At 34.7% G+C, this 17,221-nt stretch overlaps 1 protein-coding gene across 2 annotated transcripts; it reads left to right on the forward strand.

The window, feature by feature from the left end:
- The first annotated feature begins 715 nt into the window (after nt 1–715).
- On the forward strand, nt 716–14,678 carry LOC116866417 (C-type lectin domain family 1 member A-like). 2 transcript variants are annotated; one of them, XM_032855407.1, is made up of 7 exons: nt 716–807; nt 2,570–2,689; nt 8,038–8,133; nt 8,906–8,983; nt 9,787–9,938; nt 10,872–10,999; nt 14,348–14,678. In XM_032855407.1, exons 2-7 carry the CDS (start codon nt 2,572–2,574, stop codon nt 14,472–14,474), a joined length of 699 nt encoding a protein of 232 aa, XP_032711298.1. In that variant the 5' UTR covers nt 716–807; nt 2,570–2,571; the 3' UTR covers nt 14,475–14,678. The 2 variants fall into 2 exon arrangements, with proteins under 2 accessions (XP_032711298.1, XP_032711299.1); XM_032855408.1 differs by lacking the exon at nt 8,906–8,983.
- Nucleotides 14,679–17,221: the final 2,543 nt, after the last annotated feature.

Consider the following 17,221-nt stretch of genomic DNA (forward strand, 5'->3'; position numbering starts at 1 on the left):
CAATACGTGCCCTCCTTAATACCCACCACCAGGCTCACCCATCCCTCCCCAAACCCTCTTTTAAAAAATAAGAAAATGAATTTTATAGGAAAGTGAATAATTCATTGATTGATATTTGTAGTTTTGTTTTTGTTTTTTAGGTAATATGACTCATGAGAATGATCTTGGGGAATTGATGGCTTACTGATCATAAATGCTGAAGTTACTGTGAAAAATCACACATACACCACCTAGTGATGAAAAACATTACCTGCTCTAGAACTGAAAGGGTTAATAAAGAGACATCACAAAATGTTAATAAAAATAATGTTTCCAGAATATTAATTGAATGTAGAATGTATAAAGTACATTTAAAGTAAATTAAAAATCTGAACTTACTTTCTCATTAATCAATAATGTATATTCAATTGCATCTTGACAGTTCAAGGGTTGAGTGAAACTAATTGGGTATTCATGCAAATATTTTAGGAAACTTGTGTATTTAAGGTAAGACTGGTGAAATGCCCAATCTAGAGATGATACAGAGCTAAACTGAGCAAGAGTAAAACAGTTTCCTATGTGGTTGCATCCAGAACCCCTGTTCTTGACTTCTGTACTCATCTATCAGCCTCTTATAGGACAGACAAAGGCAATATTAGCCTGTGCCTTTCTTTTTCTTTTTTCTTGGCTTCTTTTCTGGGCTCTTGATCTATATCGAGGCCATCAAAATCTTAAATTCAGGCTTCCGTCACAAGAGTCAAGATCCTCTTCTTCCCGGGATATACATGGTACTCTGCAAAAGCTCTGACGTCTGCTTCTAAAAATCAGGTACTTGTAATTTCTCGGATACTCATTCTATTTCTTAACATGTGTTTTTTAGAATTTTGAGGGAAATTAAATTGAAAGAAACAAAAGTTACACAGTCAAAGGCAGATTGATATATCCATATATAGGTACAAATATTTTATATATATTTGTATTTTCATGTGATATATATCTATATAACTGTATCTCTATTTTTTTCATTTGGAAGAAAAGGTAATAAAATTGTGAGTAACAGAGCAGGGAAAGAGGACAGAGAGGAAAAAAAGGGAGAAAGACTGAAGAAAAGAGAGATGCCAGGAGGGAAATGAGGGGTGCTTCAGTAATCTTAGAGAAACTATTCTAATTATTATTATTTGTTTTAGTAATTTTATTGCTATAGTCACTGTTATTATTTGATAATACATTTTACGACCCCTAGAGATTGTTAAGTCATATGAAATAGGAGTTTAAAGGGGACAGATAAGAAAATACAAAACAATCAAGGTAAAGCATAATTAACGTTCCCATAGGAGGTGTTTTGTGATTGTGAAGAACTTGGGGATATTATCTTCTGGTAAGAGAAAGAGAGAGAGAAAAGAATCCTCATATTGATTCTCTTCTAATTTTCTAAAATGTTTTAATCAAGAAAAAATGTTTTTCAAAGTCTTCCCGAATGAGTGTATAGAACATTATCTTTGAAGATAAATTTAAGTGTTTTTATTACTGCATAAAGAAATAAAATGATTAGGCAATATCAAACATTAGTAAGACATATCAAGGAGTTCATAATACAGGGGCTAGATATCAATGGAATTGAGAGAAGGGGAAATAATTGGTAGAATGTGACAAAGAGTAATGAGAAAAGCTAGAAGAAGAGGTTGCTATTGAAGGATCTGGGGTTTTTATTAAAGGTGGTGGCATCTTGGGGCGCCTGGGTGGCTCAGTGGGTTGAGCCTCTGCCTTTGGCTCAGGTCATGATCTCAGGGTCCTGGGATTGAGCCACGCATCAGGCTCTCTGCTCAGGAGAGAGACTCAAAATTTATAACCATCTTGGATTTATCCTCTGCTTCTCCCTCTCTCTTTGCCTGCCTCTCTGCCTACTTGTGATCTCTCTGTCAAATAAATAAATAAAATCTTTAAAAAATATATTAAAAAATATAAAACTAGCTGATGGGAATTCGCAGTAAAAAAAGAAAAGGTGGTGGCATCTGATTTACAGATTGCATAAACTCAAATTATAATAAGCAAATATAGGAGGAAAATGTACCAGAGAAGGATGAATTTGAGTAAAACATGCAGGTTGGAGAAGTGCATTTGTTCAGTTGAAAAAGAGTAAGTGTATCCGTGGGATTATGGGAAGTTGGGGACTGGTGATGTGAAGGATGGGATGGAAAGGGACAGTAGCAGGTGAGGTTGTTGGAAGAATCTGACACCAGCTTGTAAAGATGAACTTCATCCTCCCGACTTCAATAAAGCCACAGTGTCATATTTTGCACTTTTACATATCCGTGAATGATATTTGTGGAATTGTAATTATGGATGGATAACAGCAAAGAGACTGAAAGTGACATACCATACCAAACCATGAACTAATTTTTTAAAGAATTCATATTTTTTCCATTCTTAAACCATTTTCATGTTTTTGTAGTCTTGTTCTAATAGCTAGTGATTTGAGTTCATCCCCAGCGCTATTTTATTCGAAACTAATTTTGCCTACTGATTTCACAATTTACATGAATTGAAAATACATTTTCCTGTTCGTTTTTGTTGTATCTCTGCTTTTCAGTAATGAGTGAATTAACTGTAACATATTCTGATTTGCGACTTCAACCTTCATCTCAGCCACAGGGAAGACAAAGGCTTGCAACTTCTGAAAGAAAAAGTTCTTTACATTGTAAGCACCAAGGTATGTGTGCTTTCTGCATTTTCTTATTTTAAATTGGATTAAAATATACCAAATTATGCATTATCATGCTCACATGTATATACATGCACACATATATATACTTTAAATGTTTATCTTTTACTAAACAAGGAAAATCAACAATTTTGAGGACAGATTAGACTTCTTTTCCTATGAGGTTCAATAATTTTAACTACCTTGTAAACATTAAATTGTTGTTTGGATGACCGACATATTTGAAGATCAAATTCTGTCATTTACCATTTTCTGTCATTTTAAAATATCAATACTATATAATAGAAGATTTAGGAAATTGAGAAGTTAGAAAACGTACAGATACTTTCATTATTCTAATACAGTTGATGTGATTTGGGGAGTTTTTTCCCCTGTTTTCTTTGTAGCATAGTGCAAAGTGTCTTTTTCAAGTATCTTGCTTCTATCTTGACATGCACACTACAAAGCGATCATTCTTCTAGTATGTATGATGATGTGGAGTTTGATTATTTTCCTATCACTTGAAATTTGTTTTACTTGGCATTTTCACTGTTGCTAATTTGCACTCTTCAAATATTTTAAATCAATATGTGGAATGATCAGAAATGCACTACATATTATTTTACTAGTTATAATATGTTTTATAATAAGAGGATATTCGTAACTTTGGCTAAGATCTCCTCTTTTAAACTAGGACTGAATTGATTATCTTCCAACTTTTTAGAGGGTTAATTATTACAATAATATTTGTGATATACACATTTACCATGTGATAAGTGAGGAAATATCTTCAAATTTTCCTTAATATGTTGTTAACATTTAAAAAATAGTTTAAAAACTTTTGCATCTTATACACTCTTCCTATAATGTATTTAGAAATTCTTTTCTTTCTTTTATTTTTTATTCTGACCAACATATGTAGTTACCATTAGATTTGTATGGGAAACCTTATTAATGAAAATATTATTTGCGTAACTGTGTAAGTATGTGCAAAAGAACTTACTTCACTATCACTTTTGTTTTTCTATATATCAAAACAGAATGAATTAGAGTCATTATATTGCCCTTTGTTTTTTTAACCTAACAATACATTTTAGTTTTTTCACTGTTTATAAAGTGTTTTCGCATATATAAATCAGTAACAAAAGAACTCCATGAGCTAAGTTTCATTTTCATATCTAATGTTCCACCATAAGCAAAGAGTCATGATGGTTAGTTAAATGGCGTATGTGGGACATTAGAGTCTGCAGTTGTTGGAATTCAGTCCCTACCTACAAAGTCCAAAGCTTTTTCCTCCTTCCAGATTGCTTTCAACTAACTTTTCTAAGAAGGTGCCTTATGTTTTTCTGCCCTCCTAATTTTAACTAAGTTTCTTAAAATACCTTCCTTGACACAAGCAATTATAAACACTTCACACTGTGAAATTAGGAATTATTGAGAGAGAGAGGGGGTAGAGAGAGCATGAGTGTGAGGAGGGGCAGAAGGAGAGGGAGGGAGAGAATTTCAGGTGGACTCGATTTACATTTACATAGCGATTCATCCTTTTTTTTTGTTTTTTGTTTTAAATATTATCTACATGCTAATGACTCAAAATTTATAACCATCTTGGATTTATCCTCTGAATTTCAGGCTGACTACACAGTATCCCAGTCCAAATCGCCTCTTGAAACTTAATAGAAATCTCTAATGTATATTCCAAACTGAACTCCTGATGTTGTCCCCCTAAATGCTCTCTTGTATTTTTCCCCACTTATGTTAGTTACAACTTCATGCTTTCAGTTATTCACAACAAAAAACTTGAAATGCTTCCTTGATTCATCTTTTTTTTCTCACAAGCTGCATCGATACATCCTGTCGGCCTTTTCTTTACAATTTCAAAATTTCACCATGTTCACTACCTTGCTCCAAGCTGCCGTTTTCTGTTTTCTATTGTCCTGGTAGACTGGTCTTCATTCTGTCCTTAAACATCTTTCCACGTTCACATTGTCTTCCTCATCCCATCTGTGAGTAGCAAAGAGCTTCCAGTTGAAACATGAGTCAGATTGTCTTTCCTTGGCTCAAATGCCCCCCATGGTTTCCTAGTTCACTCAAAAAAAAAAACTAGTCTACTCTAAGCTACCCAAGGTCTGGGTCCTGTTGGACACCTAGGTTTCATATTTTCCCAGTCTGTTATTACTAATTGTTGATGCTTATTGTTCATGACTATAACCAGGAACTCTTCTAAGGATTTAAAATATTATAATGTGTTCAACTCCTTCAATAATCCTATGGGCTAAGTATTACTATCACTATTTTACAGAGGAGGAAACAATGACAAAGAAAAATTAAGTAAATTGCCCAGATCGTGGGTCTAGTAAGTGGCCTGTACACCATTGCCTATATACTTAACCTCAGTGTTATTCTGGATTGACTAATTCATGACCACCCATCCATCCACTTTATAACTTTCAAAACCATTTTTTCATCTCTTCTCCACTATCCTTTTCATTCTTTTTTTAAGTTTATATATTTTAATTCTTTACTGATTTTTAAAAAATGATTTTATTTACTTTGACAGAGAGAGTGTTGGGGGGAGAAGCAGAGGGAAAGAGAGAGAGAGAGAGAGAGAGAGAGTCTCAAGTAGACTCCACACTGAGCACAGGCCCTGAGATCATGACCTGAGCTTAAATCAAGAGCCAAAGGACCAATGGACTGAGCTACCCCGGCACCCTTTACTTATTTTTAAAAGGGTTTCAACATAGAACAATGATTGATTTCCCAAATGACTCTCAGTCCTTAAGGAGTGTTTATGGAGACTGAGTGAATCTGATATTTTAGTTATTATCCATTTCATAGGGAGAACTCAGTTCTATCTCAATTTAGTGCATTCATGTAATGTCACAAGACATCTGATTCTCCACCTGAAACATCCATCTCTGACCTGAGACTCCTCTGAAAAATTATAATCCCTACTTCTGATCAGTTTTCTGATTTTTGCTTGATGTTATTGACATATTACAAATATCTTAATGCCTTAAGCTTAATCCATCCTTCTGAAACATTTCTTTCTACCATTAGTCCAAGTGTTGTGCAATCTTAGTAAGATGGCATGCCTGGTTAGACCCGGGGTAAGGATTTAAAAATCTAGGTTGAAGGTGGATAATGGAAGGATATTCCAAGTGTAACCAAATAAATTCTGCTGATGCCCACCTTGTGAGTGAAATGTCCAGGGCCCAGTTTTGCTTAGAAACACATCTGAAATAGTAAAACCAAACAAACAAAAGAACTTTCAGAAGAATTTTAATTTTAATGTGCTTTAGAGGGGGTTTTATTTATAACCTATAGCAATCTTTCTCACAGTTGATTTCTTTGCCTTTTTGCCCACTTCTCTTACAGGATAAATGTTCTCTAAAAACTATCCTTCTGCATATCTTCCTAAATTGAATAATATCACTTTCCTAAGACTTTGATATTTCTATCTCTACTCATATAGCTCAATTGAACTCTTTATTATGTAAATTAATTTTTTATTTGCTTTATTTCAGCTTTTTTTAAAAGATTTTATTTATTTATTTGACAGATGGAGATCACAAGTAGGCAGAGAAGCAGGCAGAGAGAGAGAAGGAAGCAGGCTCCCCGCTGAGCAGAGAGCCTGATATGGGGCTCGATCCCAGGACCCTGGGATCATGACCTGAGCCAGAGGTAGAGGCTTTAACCCACTGAGCCACCCAGGCACCCCTTTATTTCAGTTTTTTAAGAATATCCACTCACTTTTTAAAAAATAAAATCACTGGGTAAACATTTTCTCTAGATATTGGAAAAGAGGGATAAAAATAACCTGAGTAAAGACAATATTCACTTGGTGTAGAGGTTGGAGAGGCAAAGGGAAGGGATAGTCACATATTTATAAACAGGCTCTCCATCATGACCACATAAAAGTTTGCACAAATATGAGGTTTGAAGTGAAACATGGAATTCAGTCAGATGAATGCAGGCTGGCCCCAAATGCACTGTCATTCACTGATTCTACTCTGACAAGTGGATTTTGATAATATTGGAGACAAGAATGCAAATTCGAGAAATTCAAGTTCAGGGAATTTAAGAAGAAAGATATATGTAGTGTCATGTTTTGGAACACAGGACAAGAAGATCCAAAAGGTAAAATCATCAGTATAATTATAGTGACAGTCAGGACGTTTTACCTGCTGCCTCGATCCTGCCAACAAGTGATAGAATTTCCATTTTACACTTCTTATAAATTTTGCTATCTTTACTGATGTGACCCATATGTTTATGACAGTTTCATTCCCCCATAAGATGCTTCAACCTGTCAATCACCGTTCTTTGAAATTCCCTGTCTAGAAATTACAACTGATTTATCTCCAGACCTAGTTTTCAATGCTTTATTGTTTAGAAACGTGTTCCACTTAATGTAGAGTCTATTGCTCAAGCAGGTGGATTTTCTCTCCCTTCCTCTGTGGCATCTGGTCTGTAATCGTGGATCTTGTGTGTGAGGCAGTTCCCAATCTCTTACCCGTTTGAAATGCTTCACTTTGTACCATTTTAGTATACTGAGCATAAGTTGTTTTTTTTTTGTTTGTTTGTTTGTTCCTTTTCTGGAAGCAGGTGGCTTTTGTCCATTTACACAGCAGGCTGGCCTTCCACTTTTTCCTCCACTAGCAAAAGAACTTTTCCTAGAATGGAAGATGCAGTGGGAAGTGATGCAGCATTTTATTTCTCCTTCCCCAGTGGTGGCTTGTCTTTTTCAAGGTCCTGGAGTCAGGACATTCTGGGCACCAGATGGGTTTTATGTTTTTCCCTCTGAAGCAGGCATTTATCACCTTTTACTCAGAGCCAAGGGCAGGGATGATCTCTAGGTTTATCCACTAAACCCACAAACTTTGGCACACCTTATAGACTGTGCCACAGAAAGTGGAGTCTCTCAGGTCTTCTGAACTTTCCTCATCTCTCCACAAACACCCAGTAAAAGACAATGGAGAATCACTGGCAACCAGATGTGAACTCCAATTGGCCTAGAGCTGCAAGCAATTCTAAAGCCTCGTGATATTTGTTAAAATTCTTTCATGACTTGATGGCTGCCACTTTTCCTCCTACGTTTTCTCAAAAGCTAAATAGTGCTTTCTGTATTTCCACAGAAACAGGGCTTATTCCCTCTTTAGAATTCAGCTCATCTGACTGCTTTTTTAATTCAGTGATCTCATTCATTGAAAATGAATTATGATTTTACAGATTGCCCTCCTTTCTACCACTTTTAGTATGGTGAGCCATTTTGTTGCACAGTTTACTACACCAAAAATAGAAGCAGGACTCTGAATAAACAGCTATTACTCACACATTTTATTCATCTCTTTCTACAGATCTTTGTACTCCATCTCCATGGAAATTCATTGCAGTGATTCCGTGGATCATTTGCCTGATGCTTACTTGGTCTGTTGGAATCTTAGCCACAATGTGTAAGTCACTATATAAAACAGAAATCTGCTTTTCCATTACTCACATAATGAAATCTGTTGAAAATAATGTATTCTTTTGTCAATTCAGTTTCTTGACCATGAATAATATTTGGGCACAGAACTGAAGATTACATTTTAGAGACATATCAAATTGTCCATTTTTAACCATATCACGAACTCTGTGAAATGCCTTATTATTTGTTCTTGTATTTCTTTTGCCCAAAAAATCTGGTTTCTCTTCAGATCGCATAAATCTTTCGCCTTTTACAAAAAATCTTTTTTAAAAAACTTTCTCTATGAAAAACTTGCTCACACTTTCCTTTGCTCACAAATTTCCCTCTTTTGTTATCAACTGCTATATGAACTTGTCAAACTTCTATTGTCAGTTGATTTTATGTTTATGACTCTATTATACTTGAGTTCCTTGAAGCAAGTCATGTTTCATTAATAATTTTTATATCCAAATTTAGTACAGTGTCTTGCACATAGGAATGTCCAGTTATTGTTTTTTTGAGTTTAAAACTGACCTTTCTGGGGCGCCTGGGTGGCTCAGTGGGTTAGGCCGCTGCCTTCGGCTCAGGTCATGATCTCAGGGTCCTGGGATCGAGTCCCGCATCTGGCTCTCTGCTCATCAGGGAGCCTGCTTCCCTCTCTCTCTCTGCCTGCCTCTCTGTCTACTTGTGATCTCTGTCTGTCAAATAAATAAATAAAATCTTTAAAAAAAAAAAAAAAAAAAAAAGAAAACTGACCTTTCTGATTGATTTTCCTTCAGTGAATCAGAAATCATGTCAAGGGAAAGGATATCCAGGAAATCTCTTCTCTAACAAGGAGGCAAATAAAACATTTCAAAGTATGAATCAAATCTACTTGTATATCAAAAAGTATTTTTGATGTTATATATATATAGAATATATAGATATTCTCTCTCTCTCTCTCTCTCTCTCTCTATATATATATATATATATATATAAAATTTACACACTCAAAATGAGGGCACTATCAAATGGTGACCTAAGGTTGAACAAAATACTCTGTATTTTGATAATGCATCATTGATTTTTATTGGGGAGATATCTATTTGTGATTTATTTATACATTTCCTCATTGTCTAATTTTTGAAACTTCCAGACTTTTAAAACATAACAATGAATTTTGGAACACTGAAAAAAAATTAAATTAAAAATAAAAACTACACAACTGAAAAAAACTGTATTACATATTTTTCATCTTGAACACAAAGAACATTGTGTTGATATTTTTAAGAGATGTGCATTAAATATGTTTTGATATACTTCAAATTTTGTGATTTGAAAAAGATATTTCTGGGTGTTATATGCAACTAAAGAATCATTGAACACTACATGAAAAACCAATGATGTACTATATGTGGGCTAACTGAACATAGTAAAAAAGTTAAAAAAAATAGATAAATATTCCTTAATATGCATCTTATGAATCTTGAAGACTAAAATGTTTTCAATGAGGTGAATTATTACTTTAGCATAAATGTAATACTAAATTTAAGTGCATAAAGTTTATAATGAAAAACTCAAATAATATTTTTGTTTGTAGAGGGTAGATTTACTGTATGAACTTATTGTATGTGACTTGCACTGATGGAAGGCATTCTGTTTTATTATATTTTTTTAATAGTTCAGAGTTATCCTACCTGTTCAAACAACTGCCATCAACATGGAGAAAATTGTTACTATTTTTCAAGGGACATACATCCTTGGGAAAAATGTAACCATTATTGCATTGGTTTAGAGTCAAGCTTTCTTAAATTGAATATGGAAGAAGAGATGGTAATTACAGTATTTTGTTTCATAAATTCCAGTATCTGAAAGTTTTAAGAATGATAGCAATCAATCATTCAAGTTTTCTATTCTGCTGAAACACTTTCTATATTGTAGTCTATATTAGAGTCAGAGTCAGAGAGAGTCAGAAAGACAGAAACACTTTCTATGTTGTAGCAGAGACTATACTGCTGAAATTATATTTCAATAATACTTGAGTGGCTTTCCTCAGTACTTAAGATAAAGTACAAATAACAGACTGCCATTTGCAGTCTGAACCCTATTTCCCTGTTCTTCTTTGCTGATAGACTCTCTATCACACTGTTCTAAGGGAAGCACACAGTGGTCTCCATCTATATAGAAGCTCTTTAAATTCATCATGGTCCGCTGTTCTCTTTCATGTCCTTGTCCCATCTGTCTGTGACATGTTTCATCTCCTTCACCTCCCACCCAAACTGTCTTCTCTTGATTAATGCATCACATTTTTAAGATTTTAACTTATTAGGTAATCCCCTCGGAAAAAGTCTTGGTTCATCAAGGCCTGTTAAAATCACCTGCTAATTTTCCTTCTTTGATCTTGTATTTTCATTTGTGTTGTATGGATCACTGTTTATTACATAGACTCAATTAAGGTTTTATTTTCAAGTACCTAATTCAAATGACTACAGATATATGACTTTTGCTCACTTTTGCAGTCCATAACTTAAGAAAATGCCTAGAACATAATGTTTACTGAAAAAAAATTGCTTGGTGAACAAATGAGTCATTAACTACTGCATCACTTTGTCTATGGATAAAAAATCTAGGGTTAATTCCTCCAAATTCCTTTGATACATTAGAGCAAAGAATTCACAGGGAAGTCTATAAATGAAACATTTTTGAACCATTATATTCTTACTCAGGGAATGTTCTGCTTTTTAATTTATTTTCCTCACTCCGCAGAATTTTGTAATAAAATTGTCAAAGATGCAATGTGGTCTATTTCAAGCAAAGTTTTGGATCAGTTTATACTACAACAATGAGCAACTAAAATGGGTCTGGCTAGATGGCACAGATGTTACCCTGCACAAGTAAGTTTCTTGCTGTTTTAAAATTTCAGTCCAGAATAATGTTCTTTTCTTTGAAATCTAAATATTCAGTGTGGAAGTGGACAGATGTTAGATTTTGTAATAGCTATCTGTAATAAATCAACCAGGAAAAGGTGGGAGAGATGGACAGAAGGGAGTCAAAATACTAAACAATTTTACTTTCATAACTTATTTCTTTTTTTTTTTAAAGATTTTATTTATTTATTTGACAGACAGAGATCACATGTAGGCAGAGAGGCAGGCAGAGAGAGAGAGAGAGAGAGAGGAGGAAGCAGGCTCTCCACTGAGCAGAGAGCCTGATGTGGGGCTCGATCCCAGGACCCTAAGATCATGACCTGAGCCGAAGGCAGAGGCTTTAACCCACTGAGCCACCCAGGTGCCCCTCATAACTTATTTCAATTGGTTATTAGTTCATGACTAAGGTATTATACTTTTGCATTTTGTTAAATGGTTATTAAATAAACAAACTTGTACAAGATTATATTATATTTGTCACTTTAACTTTCATGTGGTTTGTTTGACTCTAATACATGTACATAATGAATTTTCTTACAGTGTACTTCCCACCTCTCTGGGACCCACCAAATGTATTTTCTACTTGTTTGCTACTTGCTTTCTACTTCTTTGCCATCGTAACAAATTATCACAAACTGAGTTGCTCAAAAGAACAGAAATTTATTCCCTCATAGGTTAGGTTGTCAGATGTCTGAAATCAGGGTATTGGTGGAGTTGGTTTTTTCTAGAAGCTTCATTCTCCTGAAGGAGCTAGCTAAACTTTTCTAGGGAGAAAATGATTTATTATAGATGATTAACAACAAATTTGTAGTATTGTATATACTGTAGAACTTGTTTACCAAAATGCTAATGTAGAAAAAAAAATATTGTAAATCTCAGTGAAAATGGAAGATATCCTTAAATCCCCTGAGGCCACAGTGATGGCAGTTCTTGACCTAATTCAAATGTATACCTTCAGTTTCACATTGCTACCTTCGTTGCATTTCTGTGTGCCCATGTCTCTCTCATAATGATACTGTCATTGGATTTAGGGCCCAATCCAATATGATTTCATTGTAATTCTTAACTCAATTATACCTATAAAGAACCTATTTCCAAATAATGTCACATTCTGAGTTCTGGGTAGGCATGAATTTTAGGGACACACTATTCAGTCCATACACGATCTAAAAAAGATTTCTAGGCTTTAACTCAGAGGATTTTATTAGGTTATCTAGAAGAGGGAGGTATAAAATTACATTCTAAAGAAGAGTTCAATAAAATTTTAATACACTGAATATCACAAATATTTTGATCATGGCATGGAAACTTCTCTGGACCTCTTCATCCAATGTGAAATCAAACCATGAACAATTGAATGGAGTGGTGGAGAGAAGAAACTTCACATCACTAGTGACAACATTAGCTAAAATAAGTGATTCAAATATTAACTATAAAATTCTCCTACTGATATGTTTGAAAAAGCCAAACATTCTTACAAAACTCTCCTGAAAAAGTGGTAACAACTGTCTACAATTCTATATACAGTTAGCAATTTTATTATCAGATTATGGATGCAATAGTGGCTGAAGGTTTGAAACAATACAATGATTCTGAATCAACACATTGAATATCAGGTGTCCATACATCCCCTCCATGCTGTACTCTATTGTATCATGAACACATTTTTAAAAAAACTAAAAAAAACCAAACCCCACATTTATGAAACTTAGTGATAATTATGCAGCAGAAAGAATTAATTTTGAAAATCAGAAAAATTGTAATATGTTGCTTTGATGGATTATATTTTTCAAGATCATGTCTTTCCAATCTACCATTCTAATTTAAATATTTATTTCAAACACCTGTATATATAATACATAGTCAAATATATTACAAAAAAAGTTTGTAGCCATCAAACTATGAAACTGGTGATAAAAATCTTAAAAAAAAAAAAAAAGCGGAGGGGGAAGCCTGGGTGTCTCAGTCATTAGACATCTGCCTTTGGCTCAGGTCATGATCCCAGGGTCCTGGAATCGAGCCCCACATCAGGCTCCCTGGTCAGCAGGAAGCCTACTTCTCCCTCTCAACTCCCCCTGCTTGTGTTCCTTCTCTTGCTGTGTCTCTCTGTCAAATAAATAAATAAAATCTTAAAAAACAAAAACAAAAACTGGTGAAACTTCCCATCCTGTATTTTCCGATTAAGTATCTGATTCACTGTATTTATCATTACTCTTCATCTCCATGTTTCCTTTTTTATGTTTCATGCTTCGTAATTGATGCTTTCTGTCTCCAGCCTGGGATCCTATTTGTTGGTATTTCATTTCATTTCCTGTGAACACATCTCTACACGATTCCCTATGTGATTCCTAACATGATCAGCTAGACCATGTTGTGTGTTAAAGCCAGGTTAGCAAGATTTGGGGAAATACCAAAATTGTAATACCCTGGTTTCCCAGTTTTAACTTACAGAGTTTAATATAGTAAGTAATTTATAGCACAGACTCTGAAGCTAAACTGCCTGGATTTACATCTTGGTTCTGCCACTTGGGTGGTCGTGGTCTTGTTATTCAAACATCCTGTTTGCTGCACTTACTATAGTAAATGTATGCTCCTCTTCATGAATTACAGCGCATATTTTGAATCGCTGATTCTCACTGATGTATTCATATACTTGATCTTCTGAAATTGTTGCTAATACTTACTAACAATGAGGATTCTGGTCTTTACTCTGGAAGAAACAAGCTAAATTTTTCCAGGAAAGAATGAACTTTTATTGATGATTAATGTTGTGTTGTATGTGCAACAGAAAGTATTTATCAGAATGCTAATGTACAAAAGAACCATGGTAAACCTCTGTGAAAATGAAAACTACTCTGAAATTGCCTGAGGTCGCAGAGATGATTGCCAGAATTAAAGGCAGTGTTACCATCCCAATTCCAGATTTAATATTAAATTTTGATGATGCTTAATATATTCCTTATTTGCATTGTTAGAGAACCAGAAAGCAACATTCTGCTTCTTTCTTTTTTTTTTTTTAAGATTTTATTTATTTATTTGACAGAGAGAGAGATCACAAGTAGGCAGAGGCAGGCAGAGAGAGAGGGGAAGCAGGCTCCCTGCTGAGCAGAGAGCCTGGATTCGGATTCTGGGCTCAATCTCAGGACCCTGAAACCATGACCTGAACTGAAGGCAGAGGCTTAACCCACTGAGCCACCCAGGCACCTCAACATTTCTGTTTCTTTATAAGTATATTGGAACATTATGGATCTAAAAAAAATACAGTTGAAATGTAAAGCAAATGTAAGAATTAATGGAAGGTATTTTCTCTTCTAGGCTTCAAATTCAAGGACTTGAGAATGCTAACAATAAATGTGTACATATAAAATTTGGCCAGGTGATTGCTGAAGATTGCCAGAATAATGGTTATTGTATCTGCAAGAAGATAATATATTCGGATTAAGTAAAATATATCAGAAAGAAAAAAAAAATGGAAAAGAAACACCTGAAATTCCCCAGTGTGATGACTTCAACCATGAAAAATACTTACTTAGCTGAAATTAGATATCATTAAATATTGAAGTCACCTATTATTATTCACCTTTAATTCATAATATGTTGATAAGAAAAATCTGTGTTCTGAGGTGGTTGACCAATCCAGCAGGGGAATCCCAGTCCTGGCCCCAGGGCCATTCCAGGCTTTCCCCTAGCCCCACTGGCTGAAGCCACAAGAGTGGCACAGATATGGAAGTAAAAGTGTATAAACTACCCCCTTTGTTTGTGCTCAGGGCTCAGACCTTGAGAGATTACTCTCCTCTGGGCCTGCTGGCTTAAAATAAACCTCCCACCCTCAAAGGTCTCGAGTGCCACTTGTTTTTTTTTGTTTGTTTTTGGCCAGGATCTGTGTTCCTGTCTGTGTTCTATAACAATATAACAGGATAAATACAATTAACAATATATTTATAACATGGAATAATAAGAAGAAAATAAAGAATGTGAAGGAACATTTTGGGACAGAGGTATTCAGTAAATCATATTTTTATGACACTCAAATCTTCCAGTACTTTCAAAATAAATATTGTCACTTCAGTGTTATATTCCTGTGTAGGTTTATATAACATGTCAGTCTTCCTTTACCTCCTTACAGTCATATTTTAGAGGAATGGATGGTCAGGGTAAGAAGATAAAATTGCCTGAAAAAATGAATACCAAGGAAAATTACAGTTTTGGTAAGATAGGAAATAATGACTTAAAAGTGGTTATAGAAAAAAATAATAAAAGCAGTGATAGAGAGCCAGAAAATGCTAACTTTGTTAGCCACACAAGTTACAGAGAATGGAAATAGGTAGTCTCTACTGGAGTGAAATAAATGGACAGAATTTACTTCATTCAAAAACAAGGATATTTTTCCTGCCATTGGTCAGGCACTGAATTTTAAGTGCTGGAGATACCTACTTGTACAAATCAATGAATTATGTCTGCTTTCATGGAGCTTACAAATTAGAGGAGAAGAGAAACATTAATAAAATAACCACATTGATAAAACTACAATTCAAATAAGTTCTTAGAAAGGGATTATCAGATTTTAACAAAGAACCGGATCTAGACTAAAAATTTAGTGAAGACCTTTCTGATATTACTATGCTTCTATCTATACAGATAGATCTGAGAAATGAAAAATTTATTAACAAATGAGGGAAGGAATCCAGAAGGAAAGAAGTATGTCAGAGAGAAAAACAAACAGCACGTAGGAAGGCCTTGTGTTGGAATGAAGATCAGGGTGGCTGGATCCCAGAGCTGGAAGGGAAAATAGTCTGAGGCCACTCAGGAGGTGAAAGAAAGAAACAAGGAATCACAGAACTTTAAAAATTATAAGAAAAATGGACTTCCTCAAGGTACTCTCAATCCTTTAACTCATCCAAACTGCCAGAAGATGTAATAGAGCAGAGAACCCAAACCTGTATACATTCACAGAGTTGCTGAAACCACCAGATGACTTGAGCCATAGACAAAAATTATTAGATACCTAAGCAGTACAACTCTTCTAACAGTAGTGCAGCAAAATTAATTTCTATTTTATGTGATAGAATAAATAAATAGAATAAATAAAGAGCACAAATTTAATAAAAATTTAAAATAAGCTTTTTAAGAAGTCCTCATGGGATAAAGGAGAATATCAGTAATATAAAGCAAAGGCTCAATAGATAACATTTTTGCTTCCAGATAAACTATAGTTGGTAAAGAAAAGTCAAAATGAGAAAAGAAGAAGGATTTTTTAAATAGGTTTTTGAAAATGCAGTTTTTTAGGCATCAAAGATCTATGGAATGATAACTAAATAAGCCCAAATTCCAGAGCAGAGTTCTGTCAGCAATCTGGTACTATTGTTGTTTCTGTATTTTTTGTGGATAAGATCTTGGCAAAGTCAGAGAACCTATGTCTGGGGAAAGAAACTGATAAAACTTGTAGTGGTTACATGGATTAGCATGACAATACTGGAGATTTGACAGTCCTCAAATCAAGTTTCTCACAGGCCATTTGGTATATATATATATATTTTTTTTTTTTCATTTGGTAGATTTTGAGACAAAACAGAGAAGACTGTGAAGCAAAGTCGAAAGATTCAATGTTGTATGGAAGTGTGGAATCATTATATTTTACAAACAAAACTAACATTACCCTGTATGTTAACAAACTGGAACTTAAATAAGAACTTAAAAAATGATTCTAAGAAAAATAAACCTTACAAAGTTTTAGTTTTCAGGAAACAAGGACTAGACAGAAGGAGCAATAAACAGGGGTGTCTGGGTGGAAATAAGGACTAGACAGAAGGAGCTATAAACAGGGGTGCCTGGGTGCCTAAGCTATAAACAGTGGGTTAAAGCCTCTGCCTTCAGCTCAGGTCATGATCCCAGGGTTCTGGGATGAAGCCCTGCATCAGGTTCTCTGCTCAGCAGGGAGCCTGCTTCCCCCCTCTCTTTCTCTGCCTGTCTCTCTGCCTACTTGTGATCTCTCTCTGTCAAATAAATAAATAAAAGCTTAAAAAAAAAAAAGAAGGAGCTATAAACAAACCAAAAACAGTGTATGAGAGTCAGTGAAGTCAGCAGCATAGTCATAACTGATGATGATAACTGTGTCTGAAAATAGCTAGAAGCTGAGAAACCAAGTGTGTCCCTTGGCAGAAGGCCATAGTTTCAGAACAGAAAAACCAG

This window comes from Lontra canadensis, unplaced genomic scaffold, assembly GCF_010015895.1.
Source record: "Lontra canadensis isolate GAN:19392208 unplaced genomic scaffold, GSC_riverotter_1.0 scaffold9, whole genome shotgun sequence".
Classification (NCBI taxonomy): Eukaryota; Metazoa; Chordata; class Mammalia; order Carnivora; family Mustelidae; genus Lontra; species Lontra canadensis.

Bases quoted from the DNA above. Each gene is read 5' to 3' on its own strand.
- LOC116866417 (XM_032855407.1), top strand. From the start codon at position 2,572: ATGAGTGAATTAACTGTAACATATTCTGATTTGCGACTTCAACCTTCA. The intron at 9,939-10,871 runs GTAATTACAGTA...CTCACTCCGCAG, and splicing joins TGAATATGGAAGAAGAGATG to AATTTTGTAATAAAATTGTC. The intron at 11,000-14,347 runs GTAAGTTTCTTG...TTTCTCTTCTAG, and splicing joins ACAGATGTTACCCTGCACAA to GCTTCAAATTCAAGGACTTG.